The following is a 25,619-nucleotide window of genomic DNA, read 5'->3' on the forward strand; positions in this document are numbered from 1 at the left end:
TGTTAGATTATTTTGATTCTAAGTTATGAAATATGGCTTAGCAGTTTATGATGGAATGATAAACATGTCAGACTAATTGGCTTGCTTGGGTTTAGTGGATTACGTCCATTGGGCCCTTGCGTCGATCATGGCCCGAAATTTGGGTCGTGACAAGGTGCTTGTCTATCCTCAATGTATCTACCATAGTATTCTTATTCTTCACCTTTATATTATCTCACGATCTTAATTTGCTTCCCACATTGTTTCTCTACTTCAATTTTAAATATTCTAAAGGCATCTAATGCTTCATTCTTATTATGAAGCAAGTAAAGATACATATATCATGAATAACCATATATGAAAGAGATAAAGTATTTCTGACCATACAAGTCCATATCTAGATTACAAATATTTGTATTTATGATCTCTAATATGTCTTAACTCCTATTAGCACTTTTCTTTGTCTTGTTAGTTTGTTTTCCCTTAATGCAGTCCACACAAGCATCAAAATCAGTAAAATTCATAGTACTAAGTACTCCATCATTCACATATCTTTTATCCTTTCTATGGATATATGTCATAACCTTCGATGCCACAAGATAGAGGAATTTTCATTCATAACGCATCGTTTAATACTAGTATTATCATGAACATGCATTGCATTATAAAAGGCATTATCTTGCAAATTAATTTTGAAAAGACCATCGGACATTGTACCATTCCCAACAAGACCAGGTTTATAAAACAAATTAAATGATGTATCTAAAAAGTTAAAGGAATAACCAAACGGTACAAGTTTTAAAATTGAAATCAAATATTTAGAGAAACTTGGAATATAAAATGTTTTTTCCAAATTCAAAACAAAACTAGAATCTAAAATTAATCTATATGTTCCAACTACCTCCACACATGAACGCATCTTGTTTCTTGAATAGATGCAGTGCTCACTGCCCATGAGCTTCCTTTGGTTTAGAAAGCCCTGCAAGGTATTCGAAATATGCATTGTTGAAGCAGTGTATCATGACAAATTGTTGGTCCCAAAGAGTGTGCTAAAGGGGAGTGAATAGCACTTTCCAAGTAATACCAAAATTCTTTTCAAGTAAAGAGCTAATTAAGAGAATTTGAAAATGGAAGTTTAAAACTTGCAGAAGGAAAGATTTAAGTGTTAAGAGTGAGAAAAAAATAAAAAAAAGTAGATAAAACACACTGATTTATAGTGGTTCAGTCCTCTTGACCTACATCCACTTCCTTGATCTTCCAATCAAGGATTTTCAAACCATTTCACTAAAATCAGTGAAATTCCCAAGCTTCCACCAAGCTTTTACAATGGCTTTTCACAAGCTCAGCCACAACCTTTAAGAATGGTTTTTTCAAGGATCAACCAAAACCTAAAACTAGCTTTTCTAAAGCTAAGTTAGAACCTACAACAACAATCAAACTAACCCAAGCTTGATCAACCTCTTAAAGTACCTCGTGCACTCTAAGTAATTAAGAAATGAAGAAAAGATAAAGTTTAATTAATCACCTAGTTGATCTAAGATATACAAAGTTAAACTTAAATACTTTTTCAAAGGATAAGAGTGAAATACAAATGTAAAGAAAAGGTTTTTCATCTTCTAAGCTCAAAATCACTTTGGATGGCTTCTCTATATAATTTTTGACTATTGGAAAGGCTTTAAATATTTAAAAAATCACTTTTGGCCAGTGGAGATAGAAACTAGCCATTTCTGGCCATTATTTTGTCCTTTTGTTCGTAAATTCAAATATGCAAACAGTGCTTCATTTACCAGTTAAAGGTAAGTTTTAACTGATTTAAGTCTTTTCTTACTTGCACACTACTTCTTTATGTTAACCAATTAACGGAAGCTTTAACTTATTAATAACTTTTTGTTTTCAAACACCTTCAAGCATTGTTTTTGGCCAACCTCCTTTCAACAAATTAATATTCCTTTTAACTGATTGAAGCTTCTCTTCACTCATCTGGAATTAATTAAAATGGGTTCCAACCAATTAAGAATTCTTTAACTTTAAATCTCTTGGTTTGCTGGCTTGAACGGTCATCAATATTTTAAATTTGAATTTTAGCGCTTCTTGACACTTTAACTTTGACCTTTAACCAGTTAACTCTTTTCCTTTAATCGATTAAAAGGCTTCTGTTTTGGATCCAACACCGGCTTAATTGATTAAATCTTGTGTTAACCAGTTAAGACCTTTTTGTCTGTCCTTAGTATAGTACCCAGAACTGTTTTAATTGATTAAGGATCTATGTTAATCGGTTAAGACTCATCTATGTTCATTAAAGCTTTTTCTTCTTTGCTTGTTTAACCAATTAACTCATCTTGCAACTGAACAAGCATCTTGACTTGCTTTCAAATACCAAATATATTAATGAATTTAAGCTTTCTCCTGCACACTTAAATAATATAATTAGACACCAATGAATGGGAATGTTTCATTATTATCAAAAACATATGGAGTCAACATTCTCTTTCTTATTTTTAATGAGAAGAAAACACTCTTACATTAGAGTGCAATGTCTATGTTCAGTATGAATACTTCAAATCTTTATACATAATGAGTTGCTCCCCTTTAGTTAATGCATCTAGTTTTTTTTTAAAGATTTGCAATAAGATATTTATAATATCCACAGTAGCTAAATAAGATATACAATATCCACGGTAGCCAAGCAAGATATATTGAATATCCATAAAAACTAGCACATAATATTTAACAAAATAATAACTAAGCATTACACATATAAATTAAACATGAAGACCTATCAAAATCTATTTAACTTAGTCTTTCTTCTTTCATTTTTTGTCATCATTAAAAAGGATATTCAAAACTCCCCCTTAATGAGTGCATCTAGATTATCCTTTAATCTTTAAATTAGCTTTAATGAATGAGAATCATAAGCACTCATACACGTAAGTCATACAAGTTTATAGATATAGTTCAATAACTTCAAGAGTCAAACTTGTAACTATGTAAGAACATAGGAGTTAAATTATTTCAAGAACTTGTCAAGGTTCACTTAAATAATGTTCAAGCAAATTTGATCATTTTGTCATAATCAAAACTATAATAATTTTAAAGCTAACATAAACATCAACCATATTAGATTCACAGCAAACAAGTGAGATTGAATTACCTTTCTTCTAAAGTGAAGCCTTAAATTTGACTCAATACTTCTTCATGTGCCTCTTCTTTTTACAAAAAAACATTTGGATTCCTTTTGACATCAGTTTGGCTTGTCATTTGTTCTTTCCTTATGTTGTCATATGTGCACTTTCGCTCGATTCCGCAATGAACTTGTTTTCCTCTTGAACACACATGATCAGAAGTTCATTAATTGACCATTTATCCTTATGTGCATTATAAGAGATTTTGAAACTCCATATTGATGTGGAAGAGAATTTAGAATGAAGTGCACAAGGAAAGATTCAGACATCTCAACCTCAAGAGACTTGAGTTGAGTTGCAATATCCCTCATCTGCATGATGTGCTCACACACACCTCTAACATTGGTGAGCTTCATTGATGATAATTTTGTCATTAAAATGCTAGCTAGGGCCTTATCTGAAGACTCAAATTGTTCATTAATAGCCTTCAGTAGTTCCTTAACATTATCACGCTCTCCTATTGAACCACGTGTACTAGCAAAAACTTTTGTGTTTATGACCATTATACTGAGACGATTAGATCGCTCCCATCATTTATAAAGAGCAATTTCAGCTTGAATGCTAGTATTAGTTGGCGTAGGTATTTTACCATTCTAAATAGTGTAATCAATGTCCATCCACCTTAATTGGAAAAGAATCCTCTCCTTCCATATTTTATAGTTATTATCATTTAAATTGGGAATATTACATTTGATATTAGAAAACTTCAAAGTTTGTTTAACTGCATATAAAAAATATACATGCTTATGTCACAGAAATTGAGACTAATAAACATGTCATATTTTATCAATGTAAAACATGTAAATCATACTTAAAAGTATAAACCAAATAACAAATAGAAATGCCTATGCACATAAGCATTTGGCTTATTGGTTGGTACATGATCCCCCTACCTAAAGAATAGGGTTCGAATCCCTTCTCTCCCATTTATAAAAAAAAAAAACTGTCTGTGGGCCAAGTTTTATTTTAAAGATTCATAAACAAACTTCATGATAAAACTTCAAATTATATTCTTTTTCTTAATTCTTGTAGGTAAATTAAGAAAACTAATTTGTTATTTTATCCTAATTCATCATACAAATATAATAAAAAAATCTTGTGGGATATATTTTTCCATATTTGAATATGATTAATAACAATTGATGTCATTTGTTTATAGGTGATCTAAGGATACTTAATATACAATTTAGCTTAATCAAAGATTATGTGGCTAATCTCTAATTAATTAAAATTATATTGATCACATGACATCTAACTTTATGCATAAATTAATTAAACAACATGCATGTATACACATATAATAAGTAAACAATAAAAATATATACATTCATTAATTTATGCATAGAATCAAGCATTAAAAAGTTCAAAAAAAAAATTCAAAATGGCAGATTTTCTTTCTTTTTTAATATTGGCCTTCTATGTTTTGGGTTAAGGGACATATGTATTGTCACGACTTGAAACTCTCATCGGGCCCGTGACAACCGTCGCGATGTCCCAATAGGCACTCATTACCCCGAATATCGATCGGAACCCCGCAAGGCTTAGCATCAGCTTCTGCATCTCCCCGGTGAGCGACAGTTATTAAATCTTGCATTTTAAGAAATCATAAGTCGTTTCCAAATTAAAGCAATAAAATATTATTTTCTGGCTCACAAGGGCATTTTCGTCATTTTTCTTCGATAATACCGAAACTCACCAAAAACATGGTGTAAAAGCTAAATATGTTCATACATATTTTAAATCAGATAACTAAAGTATAAAATTACTTTTACAATGACATGTGGGCCCCCAACTAACCAATAAGATGCGAGTTTGTGAACCTATAATTTTGACAATGCAAGGCTAACTGAAGTCCTTGATGCAATCGGCTATCTACCGGCTATCCCGAACCTGAAATGTGGGGAATTGAGAGTTGTGAGATTATAAAATCTCAGTGAGTAAACAGACACCATCTAAACTATCTAAAGGCGAGTAAATGGAGACAATTAAAAATAATTAACTTCAGCAAATTTTTCACATCACGAATATTCATTTTAACCAAATAATCAATATGGCTTGTGAATTACTCAAAACTTGGCTCATGCCAAATCCTGTACTCGGGGACACTTGGACTAGGGGTACCCAATCGAGTCCGCCAAGGCTGTTAAAAATTCATATTTCGCATAAATCATATTTTTATTTTGAAACATAGACGTTCCTTGGCGTTGACTGAGTCTCACTATCACGCGGTGGTCCACGTGAAGTGCACTCAAAAAGCCCACCTCAGGAGATACCCTATGCGCCTCTACGATCGAGGTGAGAATATAAAGGAGTTTACCGTGCCCCTCTAATAGGCTGGCCCACGAAACCCCCCACCACTGCAGTAGCTAATCTTTTATCTACCACCTGATTTATAAAATCTTTTTCTGCATGATATGACAATTTATCGCAACCTAGCCTCTCAAGGCTAAATACACAGTACAAATAATTCTAACACCAAAATCAGTTTAGCCATTCATGCTTATTTATTGTCATAAGCCATTCAATTTAAAACCATAAATTTACAACACAAGCAGGCAGTCTCGATTACTCTATTTTCAAAACCAGTATTCGATTTTTCAGAAAATTTATAAAATCATTTTATAAAATCACAATTTCTCTTAAAACATAGCAATTTACCATTTAAACCAATTTTTCAGAAAATCACACAATTGTATAAAACTACTCTAGATAATTAAGACGATAATAAGTTTACTCACAGTTTTCGAAATCTAAATTCGGGTACTCCAACTATTACTCCTCGGGTGCGATTTCTTTGCCCTTGCCGGAGGATTTGCCACCTTGACAAATTGCACAATTAAGAGGTTTACTACTTTGGTACTAAACCAAAATAAACTAATTTATACTACTAATGCATGATATGAAGTGCAAAATGTCTAAATTTTACCTAAACGAGATGTTAGCCTATTTTGATCTTTTACCCGATAAATCGATATACGCGTCTGTTTAAACTCCAAATTAATTTTTTTCAGTTTCTATACCTCAATTGCACCCAAATTGACTTAATGTTCCTTAGTGTGGTGCAAATTATCAGTCTCGATAGCAAATTACGAAAATACCCCTAGTGGGTAAAAATTTATATTTTTGCTCTGAAAATTCTCATTATTTTTCTAGGCACATAATTCATCATTATTCATCATAATTCCTCAAATAAACATCAAGATCAGCACCCAATATTCCCCTAGAAAATTCGGCCAATAATGGTAATGGAGGAAAATGAATTCTTTTCTTGTTGTTTTGTTTCTAAATTTGCTAAACTAATTAAAAACACTAACATAACTTAAAATCAAATTATTCTAACTTCATTCTCTCTCCATACCCATTTGGGCAGACATGAATTCACCATGAAAACATGAAATCTAACAATGAAAAATAAGGAGAAATGCATGGGAAAGGTAGATCACAAGTCAAAATCAAGAAATTTTACCTTTGATTGTTTGATTCCTTGAAATCTACCAATTTTCCTTTAATTTTCCCACTTAGGTTTCTTGTTTTTTCCTTTCCTCCTTTTGTTCTTCCTTTTTCTTTGTTTGGCCGGCCATGTAAAAGAAAATTGGCTGATTTTTATGCTTATTTTAAAGCTAAATAAATAATGAATATAAACTTGACACATGTCACATTATTATTGGTCCATGTGTCATTTCTTAACTATTAAGCTTTCTCTCTCCACCACACATTATTCAAGGGTAAAAAATGATGATGGGTGCAGACCTTGTGTTGGAAAAATGCTCTGGGGGTGCAAAATTACCGTTTTGCCCCTAGGGTGGCAAAATTACATTTTTGCCCCAAAAACTGAAAAATTGCCCATAGACATATTTTTCATCTCTTATATTCATACAATTCTCCAATTTGTCAAATGTGATCTAAATTCTCTCAAAATCTCAAATTTTGTTCGTAAGTGATAAAATTACGATATTGCCCTTACACTCCAAAAATCACCGGAATTAAACTTTTTCACTGCCAAACCCTCAAATTATACTCCAATACTCAAATCATACTCGAATAAGTTAAATGGGGCCAAAAAATATTTTCTCAAAATTCCCATTTTGTCCTTAGGTGGCAAATGACCATTTTACCCCTAAATAGTGAAAATTTCGGTTTGACTCCAAATTGATCCTCGAACTCTGAATTACCATTTTGAGTCATCCCTGAACTGTGAAACTCTTAATTTCACCTCAAAATTTCTATTTGAACTAGTTCGAGGCTTAATCGACTTAGTGGTACCATTAGGGGCAATATCGTCTTTTAACGATTTCTCGAACTTCCTAAACATGCAAACATTCTATTGAGCATGTAAATGACGTCGTAATTATTTTATAAACAGGGTTTGACATGTATATCTAAAAGGAATGATTGCTGGACTTTGTTAGAGTTGACTGAATCACTTATGACCTAATTTTTTATCAATGTATGGAGAAAGAGGCCCATGCCCAAACTCATTAAAAAGAAAAAAAGTAGGCTCATGTATTAAAAGAAAAGAAATAAGCTCATGCCCAAAACTTATCAAAGGAAAATAAGCAGTTCAATCTTTTTTTTTATTCATCTTCTTCTACCTCTAGATGGATTTCCTCGACCCAAAATTGAACCAGTTTCATAAATCTAGTCATATCTAGGTCTTTGGGACTTCATTTTCAACATTTCAAAAGCTATTTTGCTCATAATTGAATTTCCTTTACCTTTCCAACATCATTTTATCAAAAATTTGACTAAACAATTTCAAGTTTATAAAACATAACTTTTTGCCATTTTGCATACAAAAACAAAAACTCAAGCACATCAAGACGGAGGTTGAAATTGCTTTGATACTAACTAAAAGACATCATAGATTCTTATACATATGCATGTTAACAAAATTAATGTAGAGAAAAATTGAAATGCAGAATTGGATATTAACCTCCAGCCATTGATGTCACAAGAATAAGATTCTTTGTATAAAGGCACTTCTAAACTTTAGCAATCTCACTTAGATATTGTGTATTTAGAAAATGCGAAGCTTAGAGACCCATACTCGGTTATATATATATACATACATACATACATACATATCATCTTCCCATCAAAAAAATAACTGAAACAAAGAAAGTGGGCATGTCAAGGTGATTAACAGGAGGTTAGTAGAGAATGGGTGATATGCAGACCATAATTGAACGTGGGTAACTGATATAAGAGTATAAAATTATGAGTGGATGGCTAAGGGAGCATTATGGTTGTGGTAGATCAATTTTACAAATACGTCTAAAGAGTGTTCTGTTTGAGAGATCACGAGGTTATTCATGAGATACATGATTAAATACTAGACTATGCCATTAACCATTTTTTACGACAAGGGTGGTTAGTTTACACGAAAGTTTTAGACGAAGCTCTTCAAGTTGTGGGGTTTTAAACTTAACTTTTTGACTAGTTTCCACCCTTAGACGAATGGTTAGGCTCAAAGAGTAAATGTCTTGTTAGAGTTGTATTTATTTCACTTGGTGCACAACAGCAAATTGACTAGTCAAGGTAAGTGGCCGTAATGTAGTTCTTGCATAACTTACAACATAGTGAGTGATAGGACAAAACCCTTTTGAGGTGGTGGTTAGGAAGCAACCTCTCACATCGAATGTCGTAGTAGCGAGCTACTCTATCCCAACACTGTAACATGTAATTATGCTTAAGCTTGATAAAAGTAATAAACTTGGCTCAAACTTGTCTACATGAGGCCACCAAAAGGGCAAAGAAGGGGTTTAATCAATCTTGAAGTTAATCATACTCCGAGGTAGAAGATGTAGTGATGGTGAATCTTCATTTGATGCTAAGACACAAAGTTATTCATAAGTAAGGGTGAGCAATCGATTAAGTCAATTAATTCGATAGAAAGATCCAATTAATCGACTTTATATAGATTTTTAATGGAACTAATTAAATTTTCTCCTTTAACAGACTTAAAGGCAAGGTATAAGCTGGATTTGAATTTCGTTAGTTAATTCAGTTAAATCAATTTTAATTAACTTTTACTCATCCTTATTCACAAAAGATTGATTCTGTGATATAAGGGTTTTATCTAGTGTTGAAAAAAATTAGCAAGATGGTGTACAAGTTGGAGTTGCCACCTAAACCAAAGGTCCATTCGATGTTCCACATCAATATGTTGAAGCCTTAAAATGCAAAGGAGCAAGGCAATGCATGAGTTGGAGGTGGAGCAAGTGTTGATTGATAGGGTGATAAGTAAAAGAATTATAGATTGAGACACCAACATCTAGTAAAATAGAAGTGGTTCCCAAGAGAACAAGGCAAGTTGGGAATTGACCAAAGATCTATGGTAATTTCAAGAAAAACTTAAATTAAGTAGGTGGATAACTTAGATCTTTGAATACTTTTAATTTAATAAGAGATTCCGTTTATAGAGAAAATTTCAAAAATTTTAAAATAGAATGTTGATCGTTAGCCAAAAAAATGGATACATGAAAACCGGTAAGAGATAATTTTAAATTTATCTTTTAACCTTTTAATACTTTCTCAAATGTAACTTTTACACAATATTTACATCTAAACCAACAAATTAAATCTACATTAACTCTCCAAACTGAATATTCAATTACATGTGTTCATGGATCGGCCCTCTCAAGCCCGAGTTTGGCTCAGTCAGTCCATTTAATTATTGTGATTATTATATATATTAATATTTATAAATATATTTAAAATTTAAAATTAATTAAAAAATATGTTATTTTTTAATAAAATAATGAAACAAGGCCAAGACGACCCAAATTCGTAAAATCTATATGTAAGCCCAACCCGAGTCGGACGAAGCCCAGGCCTTTAAGCGGGTAACCCAACTCTTGGACCCTTTCCCCGTATTCAGGTTTTGTTGGTTTTCCCTCCATTTTTCAAAAGGCAGAAGCTGCTTCACATTTTCTCTCTCAGCTATTCCCTTTTCTTTGTTTGTGTTTCTACAACTTCATATACTGAGGGGTGAGGAGGGTTGAGAACTTAGAAGAGCAAAGCCGCAGCGAAAATGGAAGAGTACTTGGAATTCATGAAAACTCTACGCTCTCAAATCAACGGTACCTACCGATTCTTTCTCTCTCTCTCTCTCTCTTTCTTCGGAGTCAATCAATTGTTGTTAATCTCTGAAAACAAAATGCAGATGTGGAGGATCAAGGGTCCAAGATCTCAGCTCAAGGGCAGATGCATTTTACGACAATTCAGACCTTGCAAGATGATATCGTTTCTGGTGATTTTTTTTTAAAATTTTTGCCCTAATTGAATCGACTATCAAATGACGGAAATATAGAATTAATTAAATGTGGTTTGAGTTTAACATATAATATAAACAAGAACTAGTAAGTAAGCGATTCAATTGCATGATCCGTTGCCCCTTGATTATCTTCTTCCGACTGATCTCTCCTTTTCTTTCTCTTTCTCTGTTGTTTGAATTTCAAAATCGTCGCCATGTTTGTTTCTTGTTGTTAATACTATCATTCATCACATACATCTAAAAGCGATCAAATCGTCGCCATGATTATTCTATATAAGTGTAGAGCAAAATCACGTATTTTCTTGTGCAAACAAATTACATTTTTAGGGGAAAGTCATATTTGGTTAAAAGTGGGCAAATCACTATAAAAAAATTCCAATTCAAATGGTTATGTACGGTAGGAAAACCAGGCTTTTCCTTGTTCATCAAAGTCAAATTTAAATTTTTAATTCTTTTTAATTAAGTTTTGCTTTTGCATTCTCAAAGGCCGCAAACTAGAACCAGGTCCCAGTGCTTGCTGAAAATTTTACGTATTCTATACTGAATCTTTTCCCTTGACTTTTACCCAATGCTTTTAGTCAACAATCTTACTCTTTTTTCTAAGCATTAGCATTTTTATTTACTTGATTTATATTGGCCGTTTCAAAAATGTATCTCAAGTAACACATATTAGCAAATGCTTCCTTTTATTGAATATCTTTATGCTTAACTAGCTTACTTGATGTTCTTGTTTGCTGCAAATTGAGGCTTATCCTATTCACCTGACTCTCTCTTTTCTTTTCTTCCTTATGAAATATTTTAGAGAAAGCAATGCGTGCTTTTGCTTTACTCATCTTTCCTTCTTGTAATCTACGAAGATAATACCAGAAAGAAGACTTCAATTTCTGAGTTGTTTTAACACTTTAGGATTAACAGTTTAACACTGTATGAACGTTGGTTTCTTTTTCCAGTGTTTGTAACGTGATAGATAAAGTGCTTTTAATATTTTTTCACAAGTTGGTTCAATTTGAACATTTAAGGACAATCCTATCCCCCATCTAAGTACTTTGAATTATATGTATCTTTTTTGTTCATAGACCAGTTCTATGCAGTCAGTTCTTTCTTCTATTGTTCTTTAATGATCTCATACTTCTACATATTTGCTGAAGGTTCTTTATTTTGCAGTAAAATCTCAAGCAAAGCAACTTAGAGAAGATACTGAGCAGATGGTGAAGGCAAAGGGTCAAATATGCTCGGAAATAATTGGAAAACAGAGAAAAATAGCCTCTTTGGAGTCTGATTCATCTACACTTACCCAGGTAATTTCTCTCTCTCTCTCTCTCTCATTATATGAATGAGTATACAAAACCTGTGTTCATCTGGTAATTTACTTTAGAACTTATGCTAGGAATAAGAAAGCAGAACTCATAGGAGGAAAAGGATAAACTTGGCCAGCAGATACAAATGTTTTAACAGAATTACTAACTCAACATATTTTCCTGTCGCTAGAATGGTAAGTAGTGAAAAGATGATAGATTTTCTTGTTAACAAGAAATTTTGCGGATATGAACATTGGACAGGTGTACTTTTCTCACTTGATGAGCTGTTACTTGTATGGGTGGAATTGCCTGGTAAAATAATGCTGGTAAACTGAACATCCTTTAGTGTGAAGCCACTGACCACAAGCATTTCTGAAGCTTCGATTTAGCTGAAAATTGTTAGTAGACTTCAGCTATCAACTTCTGATGATGTCCCTTGTATCTACAGGCTTGCTTAATTTAAAAATTTATGCTTGAAGAGCTAATGTGTGCAATGAGATTTCCTCGTACATTATAGATAACCTGTACAACAAGATATCTATGTAATAAGCCCTAAATATGGACCAGTTCGCACTTGAGCATTTGGCTCATTGGTTGGTGCATAATCCTCCTGTCTAAAGAGCAAGGTTCGAATCTCCACTCTCCCAATTATAAAAAAAAAAAAAAACGGACCAGTTCTATTTTTAGGTTGCTGAACTGTCACTAGTTGATATTTGCATTCTCTCACATCGAGATACAGTGATCAAAGCAAGTAAATTCAGTGGAACTAGGATATAAATGATATTGCTTACAATGTTCTGTGCCTCTTCTTGGCTGCCTTGGATGTGCCTGTTCCCCCCTCTCCCTCATTAGTATTAGTAATCAGACTGGATATAATATAGAAATTCCTTACAATTCTGTCAAAAGTGAAGGAAATCCTGAATAGGATCTAAAGTACATTCAAGCAAATATTTAACGTATTGTGCATGTAAAGAAGAGGAAAGCAGCTAATAATGATAAGGACTGAAATAAACTATTTCCGTCAGGAATTGGACCTTGTCTTTCTTTCTCTGCCTTTAGATGACTGTATCACGGTATCAGAAAGAGAAAAGAAAAAAGATGACTCTGTATCATCAATTTAAATATAGAATCAAGTTACTGAAAATAATCCAAGATATCATAATCCTCACATCTTATCCTGCGTTTCCAAGTGTAAGAAGTCATTCTGCTGTGGTTTCTTATAGATTATATTCTGAGTGAGAATCTCCATTGTATATATTTTAAGTTTTAAACGAAGAAGGAAACCTTTAAGCACCCAATATGAGTGGCCATGTTGTAAGATGCTAGCCCTGTGAGATAACTCTTATAGTTGTTTATTGGACAGCAGGCTTAAACTTGGAGCAAAACAAAGAGTGCTCTCTTACTGTATTTTTTTTTTCTTTCAAAAAATGAATCTTACCAGACCAATATGCATGTGAAACTTTTACTTTGTGCCGAAATGAGTAATGTTGTCTACCTAATTGAAAAGTTAATTTATGTCAGCTACCAAGATAAGGTATATGTTGCCATTATATTTTTGCCCAACTTTTTGGTTATTGATTTTGTCTCCGACTTACATACAGACACTGGAGCTTATTCAACAGGAAAAACTCAGCTTATCTTCCAAACTAATGGAAAAGAGGTAATTCAAAGTGAACTTGGGACACTGTGATATAACGACTGTTAAAAATGTCTTAAACTCTGGGATGATGCCTAGCTTGTTGGTGAACAATGCTATCTATGATCAAATTGTGGGTGAATATAAATTAGCTTCCTAGATCTTTCTGGAGAATAGCCACATATATTCACATGTTGATCAACACATCAGCTGTAACAGTGATGCCATTCATACTACTTAGTTCTATGTTAGCTATGGTTTTGTGGAAGCTGTTTGGCTAGTGCAAATGTCAAAGGACCATGTAGTTCAGATGGATATCCAAGTTTCTTGATTTAACATGTTATAATCTCCTGATGTTGTATAGCAGCTGTTTGACTAGTACAAATGTCAAATTACCATGTAGTCAGGTGGATATCTGAGTTTCTTGATTTAACAAGTTATAATCTCCTGATGTTGTATAGCAGGATGTACTATATCAGATGTGCCTCTGGTTATAGTTTTATGCTGAACCATGTAACTTGCTTGTATTCGCATTTGTTCTTATGCTCGACTTGTCTCTCTTTCCTAGTTCAATGTTGGTCTCAGTTTTATGGTTAATTGCACAACTATGATGAATCCCTATTTTTGATTATGATAACAGCACTTACTACTCCAAGGTGGCGAAGGATCTTTCTACCAAATTACAGCAACAACAGGTCGGAGTCCTATAATCCTCTTCTAAATTTCTGAGTTTTAAGCCCAGTTTTCAACATGCAGTTGATGATCTCCTCTTCATATGTGAGTAGGACTGGGTTAAATCTCTGAAAATCAGCAGACAAATTGAAGAGCATGGCTTGGTACTTTGCTACATCTTCTATGCATTTTTTTTTTTACTAGGAATAAATAATCAAATAAAGAAATAGAAAGAGACAGGCAGTATAGGTAAAAGACAATTCTTATAGAACATAGCTAGTCTACTGGTCACTCTTTCATCTTTTTGCAAATTTTTTGAGCTTTTGGCTAATTTTGATGAGTCCAAGTTGACGAAGTAACAAAACACGATGAGACAAACAATATTCTTGACAACTTGGATTGGTTTTTTAGGGTTTTGTATAAATTTTATCACTTGTGATCTTCTGCAACTCCTTAAGTGAACAATGGGTGAAAGAATTACTTTCTTTAACTGAGATAGTAACAAACTGATGTGCTGTTAGCAATAAGCATGTCTATGTAATGTTTGAATGCGAATTTTTAATATGTTAAAAGTTCATGTCAAATTTTTTTCACTTTACATGTGTGCTGGGAGATCCACATGAAATTAGTTAAAATATCTGTTTTGAGGCTGATCTGCTTCATAAGTCTCATAATTTTGATTTTGAGAAGGGAGAAGAGAGAGCCATAATGAGAATACAATATTCAAATACTGCCCAAGTTATTATAAAGCTTTAATATACCCTTAGGTGGTCATTCATCATTTTGTCCTTCTGACTATTTTTCCATCTGAAAGGGACTTCCTAAAGGTCTGCTCTTGAAAAGTTAATATTGCTTCATTTTTCTCGTTCTTACAGACTTTTTTTTTTTTGCTTTGCTGAGTGTTTGGGAAGCTTCTAGTTCCTGGATTTTTATTTTTTTAAAATGCTATGCAGGTCAACAATGAACTTGATGGGCAAAGGACAGAATCTGAAGGTCTGGCTTCAATACTTATATCAATTTATTGTTTGAGAATGTGGTTTGCTTTTTCATTTTTATGTAGATTATGCCTTCTAGTTTTATTTTATTTATTTTTACGTGTTATTTATTAACAACTTTTCTCTTTGCCCTCTCATTATAATTGCGAGGAGTGACTGCTTCTTTCCTGCTATACGATAACCTGCACCCTTCTAGAATTTAGCTGGTGACATAATATACATGTTGTGTGTGTCTCAACCAAACGTGAGCTTCTGATCTCATTGAACAATAGAAGTGAATTTGCCTTTCATTTATCAAACAATTGAAGGGAGCCTACTTTATTATGCATAGTCTGGTTTACATATAATTAAACTTTCAGTCTAGGCAGTACAGATTGGCTTCCAAATCATAGAAGATTTTGCATGGATTAACACAGTAGTCACACCAGAAAGAGAGAACTTATATCCGTCTAGATTCACTTGATCAAACCGGCTATTACTCACAAGCTGTTACGCTGTATTTTATCCAATCATGCTGCACCAACCCGTTTGGCAAGGTCCAAAGCAACACTATTGGATTAGGCTGACTGCACTGGTCCTCCAGTTGGCTCTCCAAACGCACTTGGGGTTGAAAGGTCCAGTGAGCTCACTGCACTCATTGGACCCACACTATTATACCTCTGCCTTTGTTTTTTACTTTTTCTTTTCTTTTACCCTTACTATTATACCACACCCTTGTCAATCTCACTGTCACTATTGTTCTCAATCTTACTAATACCAATTTCGCCGCTGTGCGGATTGGACCAAAATTGAGAGTTTGTCAATTGTTCAAAAACTTCACTTCAATTTTGCATTATATAGGTTGGGTGCTAATTATTTACTTTGACCCAACTGCCTGTGTTCTACAATGAATTTTGGTGATTTGCAAATTGTTCTTTTTACACGCTGTTGGTTATTTTATCTCATTTTGGGTTTATCTTGCAGGTAAGTGTGGCATTGAAAACCATCCAATCATGGACTATGTGGTAAAAACCATTCCACCAATGATTTAAAGATTAAGGAGTTACTTTGTTCTAATTATTCCTTGGAATACCAGAACAATGAAGCAGATAATGACCTGATTGTCAAGTTGGACTTGGCTAAAGCCAAGCTTGATGGTATTGTGCAAATGAAAGCCAAACTTGTCACCGATAATGGCAAGGTCAGTCAATAAACTTAAACAGCTCTCCCACTTGAGTGGGGTGAATGCTTCATACAGAAATAATTGATTCATTTGTTTTCCTAATGCAAAGGAAAAAAAAATTGTCTTGTGGCAGGAGTTCAATATGTTTGCATTTGTTGATTGAATTAGGATTTAAATCACCTTTTCCTTCTAATTACCAAAGCTTATGCCTTTTACAAAGTGAATCACTCATTTTTAAGATATTTCATCTACGGAAAAGAGGTTTTCTGCAACCGTCAAATTACGAATGAGATTGCTTTCTAAATTTACAACTCAAATTCAATTTTGACTTATTTTCATTTTAGATTATTCCTTCTTAAGCAAAATATTTTTCAGAGCTAGTTTTCCTCCTCCTTTTTAGCTTGTTCAGCATTCTGTTGGCCTCTTCCTCACCCTGATGAAAAGAGTTTTAAAGAAAAAGGAAAAATGCAAGTAGAAAGAAATGTCAAAGCGAGCTAATTCATTGATGTTCTTTTCCCAGATCAAGGAGTCAATTGAGGAAGCAAAGTGCCGAGCAAACAACTTTAAGGTGACTTGCTTACTAAAGTTAATGCATACATGTGTGCGCTTGTTTACAAGCATGCACATTTTACTAGTATGCCAATACAAAACCCACATAAAGATTACTTGCTAACGTTAGATTGAGTTTGATAGATTACAATGCCACAATATATGATATGAAACATTTGCATTAGTTACTGCTTCTATGTATGGTAATTATTTTATTTAGTTGACACGCTTGTGCTTATAAATATTTTAAAGGGTGAATGACAGTCCGCTGGGAAAAAGAAAACCTCATAATCCATTTATTAAAATATTCTCTTAGAAATCTGTTTATGGTTTTCTTTGTTTCCTTATCAATTTCTTGTTCATAACTATAGCCAGAGGTATTGGAAATGAGTACAGATGCTCTGGAAGAGGAATACAAAGTCCTTCTATCAGAAAAAGATGGGGAAACCGAGTATCTTTGCTCACTGCAGAACCAGGTTGAACGAATGAAGGTAGATACATTAATTAGATTATGCTTTCTGTTTCTTGAATTGGCCTTCGGATGTGGTGCAAAGCTAGATTTAAGCAAGGGTAGTCCTAATTTAGATGGTTAAACGTTTTCACCATTTCGAATGTTGTCCTTACACAGGAAACTCAATGATTCTGACGCTGACTTTTATAAATAAATATATCAATCTTAGAAGTCTCATATGTTTTCCCCGCAAGATTACTAATAGGTGCCTCCATGTTCCGCAGGGAATTTCTAATGTGATTAAATGTGCTTGTGGAGAGGAATACACGGTGAAACTTCATGCCTGACACAATACAAAACATGTAGATGAACATTCCGTAACTCAAATGACCAACAATCAGTTATCCTTAAAGTAATAAACAACTCGACGCTGATAGGAAAATATGGTAAACAATTTTATAGTTGTTATGGAGTAAATTTTTTAGTTATCTGAGATGTTGGAGAACAGTTTTTCACCAAGCAAACATTTACAGTAAAAATGCTCTATATTTTACTGGGGAAAGAATATCTACAAATGTCAGTGCTTTCATATTGTGATGAGATAATCTCGCAGTTCCTGCTGAGAAGTTAAATATATTAGTTCTTGAAGTTGTTATTCATAAATCTAGGAAATGTTGTTAAACTCCTAATATGCGAACATTGTTTGATGTGCTCTCTTTCCAGTTACCCAGCCAATGGATATTTTTAGCTTCCCATATTTATAGTTCCTTGTTGTAAAAGAGAATAAAACACGATGCTGCTTCAATAAATTAGTAAAAAATGGACACATGTATGCACACAAGGAATCACATCTGCTCTAAAATATCATGTGGTTAACATCTCAATCGTTCATGTCATTTCTATAACATTTAAGAGTCAAATAAAAACTCATTTCCTCTTGCAATAGAGTCAAATAAAAACGCATTTCCTCTTGCAATTTCTTACATATTCACATTTAAATTATTCTTACAATTTGAAAATATCTTGCTGGTTGAGATTGATATGCTTTGATATGTAGTAATTACATTCTTTTTACTGGGTTACCTATATAAGTATATGATCTAAGATGCATAAAAACGAGAGAGAGAGTATCATTTGATCTCAAGGGCATCCAGAGCTCCTGCTATATTGTGGGCTTCATAGTTCTCTATAGAGTTGATGTTAGAGTTGTCCTGGGGGACTGCATCTTCTCTTTTAAAATTGTCTTCACTACGAAGGAGCTTCTCACTGCCATATGGCACAGAACCTTTCAAAACTAAGGTCTTGTGAAGGCCACCTAGCAGGTCTTCATGGTCTGTATCCCCTCGCTCCCCCACAAATAAGACCACTTTGGAAAGATCAATTCCCCACCTTATTGAAAGATACCTGCATAGCCAATGGAGTCATTTAACTGTAGCCTTTTAAAGGAAATGCTTTCTGCATAAATCGTACATAAAACGGGTCTGACCTTAGTGCTTGCATTCTTGATGCAAATAATGGCACCACATTTAACTTTGATGCTGCACGTGTGTAGACAATATTGCATCGGAAGCCTCTCATCCGAAGCCTTTGGCGAAGGTCATCTATTCTTTGAGTCTGCAATAACTTAAATTCAATAATTACATTTGAAATGCACCTGTTGAGTTGGCAGTCCTTTAGCATGAGTATTATTGTACACCATCATAAGCATAATCACCTTGGCACTAGGCTTAATGCTATAAGAGTAGCATCTGGAACTGCATGCTTCTACATACTCTGTGATGTCATCCTTGTCCCCATCTTCCGTCCTAGCAAGCCTCATTGCCATTGACCTCACATTTTCACCTGGCCATCTGTACTCAATGTGAGCTTCATAGTCTGTATCTGCTACCATATCCCTCCATGGATAATACAATTCACTTCCACTATTACAGACCAATGCATCAAAATCTTCAATATTTACTAGGCACGAACTCAATGCTTGCATAGTCTCCCTTAAACTTGACCCAGTCACCAATACAAAGCCTACCTTTCCTAAGCCAATACTTAAGCCTGCAGCTTTCATCACATTCTTGATTATTGCTTGAAAGGTCTCTGTAATTCCTCCTTTGTTATCATAGCAATCTGCTGCTATCACAAAAAGCATCTGTCTTCTACCAGGACTGTAAGTAATGCCAGTATTGCTATTTGAAGAAGCCAATTGAGAAATGGCTTCAATGAGTTTCTTCTGTCTGGTTGCCGCATCAATCTCTCCATTGAGTTTGATATCTCCCTCTATGGAAAATCTAAGAGATATGTCCTCCACATCCCTTAAAGAGTCACTCATTGGTTCTTCAGGAATTGTAATGATCTCAAGACGGCTAGTGGGGTGGCGATTCCTGCAATGTTCAACATGTGAGAGGTAGTTACGGCAGTGTTCTGGCCATGAAAAACGGTGTATGTTCCTCAGGCCATTTTTCCGACACTCAGCCCATAGGTTCTTGTCAGCAACAAGCTTTAGGAGGGCATCTGCTATGGCTTTCTGATCATGTGGGTCTACTAGGAGGCCATTGTGAAGTACCTGGGGATAAAATCATATTTGTTAATGAGGTGGAACACACATTTACATTGGCAAACATAGTACATATAACTTGCCAAAACCCATCAGAGCACAGGTGAGAGGAAGAATAGGGAGGTTCCTCACAAGATTAAGAAAACTTGTATCTGTTAGCATACTTCAGATTTGGCATAAATAAACAGGATGATTTATATCATTGCCAGATTGTGAGTGATCTGTGTCATGCCAAACCAATATGGTAAAGATTTAGCTTATTGAGTTTGTGTTTTGGAAAAAAATAACAAGTCATGTTTGGGACAGTTAATGGATGATAGGCAAGTTCGATTGTGAACTCTTAATTCAGCACAGTGAGATGCCTTCTTAAAACTCAGTGCGGATTTCACTGGGAAACCAAAGTTGCTGTAGATGTTTCATTGAGGTAGCCTAATGGAGATGTTCATATTGGGATTAGTAAATGATTTAGTGCATTAACCAGAGTGTTCTTAGCTATAGGTTGATATTCATTGAATCTGCATACTTAGAATGGAAGATAGAAACCAAATCTCTGGGTGGGCAATACGAAAGTATATATATCTTACCTTTAAGATGTCCACTGGTCCACCATTTTTTGTGGCAACAACAGGTAGACCATAAGCAGCTGCCTGGGAGATAATATTAGAATAGAAATTAATAATTTTATCACTAATGGTTACCTTGAATTCTTGTACATGATACTTGGAGTTCTGAAGTTATGGCTTTTTGAAATGCTTCTCTAGAAATCTGAATGTAACTAAGATCAAGCCTATGCATACTGAATTAGAGCTTTATACTTACCTCAACGAGTGTAAGACCGAATGGTTCCACTAGAGCCGGATTGATGAAAACTCCCTTCAAGAATAAAGTTACGATGTTAAAGTCAACAGTTTTTATTGTTAGCAAAAGATGACAGAGTGGTTAGGGTGTGGCAAAATTGTTAGCAGAGCTGCAGTAGGCTGATGTATTCTAACCCAATTGCAACATGTATGTACCTTGGTCTTGGCAGCTAAGCGATAAATTTCAGGAACTTCTGATTGCTTGTGATGCTTGGGATAGGCTACTTGACCATATAGGTCGTATTTATCGATGAGCTTGAGTACAGTTGTAAGCACAACTGAGCTGCTGTTGGACATCTCCTCAATATCATCTCTGTTACCAAGTATCAATGTCTGTAACAATAAGATACAGGTTGAATAAACGGATTAATTAAATATGGTGTTATGCGTTTGATACTTATATCCTGTTTGTGGAAAACTAAGGTGAAACTACTATGTTTTACCAGGTTGGCCAATTCTCTGAGGGCCTGGCACTCTCCAAAAGCCTTGAGTAATGTAGTAACATTCTTCTTGGGGTCGGGACGAGACAATGCAAGGATTGTGGGCTTGTGCGGATTTGTGAAAAAGCGCATTATCTGCATTGTTGAAAACAGTTAGACAATGTTACTGAAAAAGCATACCATATGACATCCGACAAGAAGTTTGGATGTCTCAAACAGTTGCCTTTGCTGTTTGGGCCAATAGGGAAGTGAAAGGTGAATAAAATACATAATTGAGTCCCCATTTGAGTAGGAGAAAGAGAATGAATAGTGTTTGACCTCAGACCATATTGGAGGTAGATGCCTTTTGTTTTGAGCCCTGTCGGGTCCAAGCAATGACTTGAGGTCACCATCATTTTCCAAGGAATCCTGTGTTGTGACGTAGCTGAAGTCCATGCCTGGAGGAATGACCTGATGCCATAAAAAACGAAAGAATGAATGCGATTATAAGTTGAAGTCATTGTTTTCTAGGGGTGGAAATGAAATGCAGAGAAGGGAGAGGAAAGTCTGTACCACCATCCTTGGCATGTATCGTCCAAGGCAACTCACTCCACGCCGTCTCCTTACTCTAAGCTTCCTCTCTAACTTAGGATCGAAGCCATCATACAATCCCCATTGCTCTTCAATCTCTTGCCTTGTGCTAGTGACCACCATCTCAGCTGCATCCAACCCCATCTCTTCACCCTCAATCCTCCTCATTATCTTGTAGGTGGCATTGATGTCTTCCCTAGACAGTCTCCCTTGTTTAAGCAGTTGCTCAAACTTGTTCCGGCCGAGGGAGTGGCCTGTTAGAACCATGGGCACGTTCAAGGCCCCGGACAAGCGGGCTGCCACCTCCCCAGCATCGGCATAATGACCATGGATGACATAAGGCCATGTGGGTTTCCCTCCGTTGAGTTGGTCACCCAAGGCCCTGGCCATGGTCACGATGTGGTTCAGAGCCCCATCGACAAATTCAGGGATGTGAGGCCAGAGAGACTCTTTGGGGATGTACCTGAAAGGGGAACCTTCGTAATTAGCTATTAATTAATGTAACATTTAAGAAAAATAGGAAAGAAAGTAGTAATTAAAAGAATTAATTACTTGTTGCGGGGCCCACAGGGAATGCGGATTAAGTAGGCTCCACAACTTCCAGAACCATCAGACGGGCAGGACAACATCTCTGTAGGCTCACCATAGCTTGAATCTACTTCGGGGGAGGTGATTTGTCTTGTGAGTAGATCCACGCGATGAACCCCTTTTGTGTTGGCTAAAGCCCGAGCTAGTTCCACCACGTATTTTACCTGAACATTTTTATTAGATTATTGCAGCAAATGTGCACCGCAGTCAGGTTTTAAGTTTCCCACTCCTTTTACAGCTAATTTACAAGGAAAAAAAATGAAAATGAAAAGCATTGGAAAATGTTTATGAATTATTAAAAGAGAAATTTAAATAAAATTTTATTTTTTTGTTAAGTGTAATTGAATTTTTATAAATAATAATAGATTAATTATTATTAATTATAATATTATTTGTCATATTATATTTATCTCACGTTTAAACAGTGTTTGAGTGAAAGATGAAATAATCATATGATTACGTTGTTATGTTATATTAACATATTATATTATTATTTATTATAACATGTTAAAATATTATGTTAATAAATAATATTTTGATTAATAATATACATAATTATTAATTATAAAATCTTATGTAATTTAAAACAAAAATATAAAAATTTAATTAAATATTATTTTTATTTTTTCATTTTCAATTCGGAACTTGTTTCTCCAACTAAAGAGCATTCCCTGAAACGAAACCGAATATATATATATATATTTGTACCTGCCCACCGGTATCAGAATCCCTTCCGAGTTCCATGTTTTCTCCGCGGACTAGCCCATGCATACTGCAGAGGAACAAATAATAAAGAGGTAGGCTATTGTGTGAGTTTTGAATTTGATGAATTGAAGCTGAGTTAATGTGGTGGAAATACCTAATGAGGACAATGTAGAGATGTTTAGCCTTGTCATCATCGAACCAAATCTGGGTGTCAGAGTTGATCCTGGACATATCCTTGCTTGCTTCCGTATAATTGGAATCACCTTTTTCCTTCTCGCCTTCGGACAGCTCCGACAAGTCATCGGCTGCATCGTTGCGACCTTGCTCACGTTCCAGTCGTCGTTTAGCTAGCCTTCGTGCGTCATCCCATGCTATCTGCCATAACAAATGTTTCCTTCACTTTTCCACACAAAAAAAGCTGAAAATGATTCCTTTGCTTTGCTTTTCTTTAATATATATGATTTATATAGCATTGAATATAGAGGGAGAATAGGATGCAAAGTGGGAGAGGGAGGGAGGGAGGGAGGAACCTGTTTCTTTTTGCGGGCAAGATGCCAAATGCGCCAGCACATATTCTCAAGCCTGTTACTGCGTTCACGAGTATTCCTTGTTGCTATCACCTGCATTCACATCCACCCTTTTCATCCGTTTTATCATCATCACAAGTTTTCCAATTAATCATGAGCTATGCATGATATATGGGCAGTGGAGAATCAATAAATTGCTGTCAACGGCGCCTTTAGCCTCTAAAACAATATTGGGTCTCATTTTTGGTAATAGGAACTTCATTTTTGCTTGATAAGTGACACCATGAAATAACAGGGGCCCCTTTAATCTTCATATGCATTTCCTTCTTATATTTCTGGGGTTTGTTAAGGTTTTGAGTTACAGAATGAGTAGTTTTTTTTTCTTAACACGTAAATTTAAATCCCATTTATGTTAAATCCTTGTATGTATACCATGTAATGAAGTGGTGCTCAAGTGTGGTGAGTTTGGAAGGAAGGAAGAGACGAGAGATAGCTAGCAAGGTAAGAGAGAGGGGTAATTAACCTTGACCCATGTCCTATGGAGGTCAGACTCGTCAAAGCTGTTGATGACTTCTTCCACAAAGTACTTGGTGGGACTGAACACCTTCTCTTCTTTGACCTGAACTTTATGCTCTGGGAATTTGGCAATCTTCAGCTGCCCATCATACCTCTTCCTTGTGCCGCTTCCCACGTCTAGTATCGCTTCCAAGTAGCCATTGATCCACTCATTTCCTGCCATTTCCTCGATCTACCTCCTTACTTTACGTTTCTGCTATGTAATATATGTATGTATGACCTAGCTAGCTAGAAAGCTAGGCAAGTAAGTTGTTTCATAGTTATGAGGATTGAGGAGGCAGGGAGGGAGGGAGGAAGGGAAAGGGAAAGAAACAGAAGACCCAGGCTTTGAAACCCATGGTGTTGGAAGTGAAGAAGCAAAGCCTCTTAATTTATAGTAACCAATGAAAATTGCAGCAATATTATTTCACCTTTGAAACTTCTTTCTATTCTCTCTCTCTTTATATATATAAAATAGCCAAAAGTTATTTAACCAACAAGGAGAATCAATTTGAGTACTCCTAAGTCCCTACATATATATATATATATATATATATAATCAATATCCTTTTAATTCATTTCATATATCTCTCTCCTCTCTTAATTTCAAGAGGGTCTTACAAAAATTTGTACCTTCCTCATATAATAAACTTACTTCTTAACACTTGTAGTTTATATGTTATTATTCATTTTTGGATTCCATTTGATTAATACTTTGTTTTTTGCTTTTTGGTATTATACCTTATAATTCATTTTTAAAGCTCTTGACTTGAGACTTTGTTGTTTATATATAAAAGTATAATAACTTTTAAAGCCGAATTCCTCATTTTCTTTTTCTTCTTAATTATTTCTTAATTCTCAATTAATTTTCTAAATTTTATTTGAAGACTTGATTTGTAAAGGTAACAACCCAATTTGGGTTGTAAGATTTATAAATTGTAGGTGATGAGAATGGCTATAAGATTGTGGCTAAGTGGTTTAAAAAAGAGTGATGTAGAAAATTACATGGTTTACCAAACAGAAAATGGCCATGTAATATTTGTGCAAAGATGTGGCTTCTTTACTACTTACAAACTATCATTTTCTTCTTACTAAATTGCATTTCGTCTTTGAAAACTCTATCATTAAATATTTCTTTTGTCTATTCCTGGGCAACCACACAAATTATATACTTTTCCCATTCCTCTTTGCGTTTTGCAATTGTTTTCCCCCATAAAAACACATGACAACTCAACTATTTCCTTACCATAAGATATATCAAGGTAAAAGACACTACGTCACCCAAATGAGACACCTTGTCGATAAAATTTTGAGATTTTAATTTAAAAGTTTCGGATTCGAATTTAGAGATGAGAGTAATGAATTTGTTAGACAAAGAGTTCTTCTTACGTATAGTGACGGAGTTAAAAATTTTGTATTGATGGGTCGAAATAAAAAGTACATATTTGAATCTAATCAAAGCAAAAGATAAAAAGAAGTATTTAGAAATCAAAATACTAAATTCGAATACTATAATACTATATACAAATTCTTTTTTTTCGTGAGTAAAGAAGGGAAGGGAATATATTCAACTTTCAAATGTTATCACTCATACCTCATTTGGTTAATATGTATATTATATACAAACAT

General features: G+C 34.6%; 2 protein-coding genes across 3 annotated transcripts; one reads left to right on the top strand and one right to left on the bottom strand.

Annotated features, from left to right (window-relative positions):
- On the top strand, nucleotides 10,057-17,949 carry LOC18592796. Of its 2 annotated transcripts, XM_007019690.2 has the most exons (12): nucleotides 10,057-10,243; nucleotides 10,327-10,413; nucleotides 11,602-11,735; nucleotides 13,337-13,395; nucleotides 14,012-14,066; nucleotides 14,157-14,207; nucleotides 14,997-15,036; nucleotides 16,002-16,042; nucleotides 16,114-16,218; nucleotides 16,721-16,768; nucleotides 17,121-17,240; nucleotides 17,485-17,949. In XM_007019690.2, the coding sequence occupies exons 1-12, from the start codon at nucleotides 10,195-10,197 to the stop codon at nucleotides 17,545-17,547; spliced, it is 852 nt and encodes a 283-aa protein (XP_007019752.2). In that variant the 5' UTR covers nucleotides 10,057-10,194; the 3' UTR covers nucleotides 17,548-17,949. The 2 variants fall into 2 exon arrangements, with proteins under 2 accessions (XP_007019752.2, XP_017981590.1); XM_018126101.1 differs by lacking the exon at nucleotides 14,157-14,207.
- On the bottom strand, nucleotides 18,070-24,369 carry LOC18592795 (probable sucrose-phosphate synthase 4). Its single transcript, XM_007019688.2, has 14 exons — nucleotides 23,959-24,369; nucleotides 23,439-23,528; nucleotides 23,063-23,283; nucleotides 22,912-22,975; nucleotides 22,168-22,367; nucleotides 21,598-22,078; nucleotides 21,364-21,495; nucleotides 21,049-21,180; nucleotides 20,762-20,938; nucleotides 20,568-20,621; nucleotides 20,333-20,395; nucleotides 18,915-19,757; nucleotides 18,687-18,814; nucleotides 18,070-18,604 (listed from the first exon to the last, which is right to left on the bottom strand). Exons 1-14 carry the CDS (start codon nucleotides 24,172-24,174, stop codon nucleotides 18,331-18,333), a joined length of 3,075 nt encoding a protein of 1,024 aa, XP_007019750.2. The 5' UTR covers nucleotides 24,175-24,369; the 3' UTR covers nucleotides 18,070-18,330.

Source organism: Theobroma cacao, chromosome 8 (assembly GCF_000208745.1).
Source record: "Theobroma cacao cultivar B97-61/B2 chromosome 8, Criollo_cocoa_genome_V2, whole genome shotgun sequence".
Taxonomy (NCBI): Eukaryota; Viridiplantae; Streptophyta; class Magnoliopsida; order Malvales; family Malvaceae; genus Theobroma; species Theobroma cacao.

Excerpts from the sequence above, each read along its gene's own strand:
- LOC18592796 (XM_007019690.2), top strand. The coding sequence starts at position 10,195 with ATGGAAGAGTACTTGGAATTCATGAAAACTCTACGCTCTCAAATCAAC. Across the intron at positions 13,396-14,011 it reads TCCAAACTAATGGAAAAGAG|CACTTACTACTCCAAGGTGG; the intron begins GTAATTCAAAGT and ends TTATGATAACAG. Across the intron at positions 17,241-17,484 it reads ACCAGGTTGAACGAATGAAG|GGAATTTCTAATGTGATTAA; the intron begins GTAGATACATTA and ends CATGTTCCGCAG.
- LOC18592795 (XM_007019688.2), bottom strand. The coding sequence starts at position 24,174 with ATGGCAGGAAATGAGTGGATCAATGGCTACTTGGAAGCGATACTAGAC. Across the intron at positions 23,284-23,438 it reads TTGCCCGCAAAAAGAAACAG|ATAGCATGGGATGACGCACG; the intron begins GTTCCTCCCTCC and ends TTGTTATGGCAG. Across the intron at positions 19,758-20,332 it reads GACCAGTGGACATCTTAAAG|GTACTTCACAATGGCCTCCT; the intron begins GTAAGATATATA and ends TTTTATCCCCAG.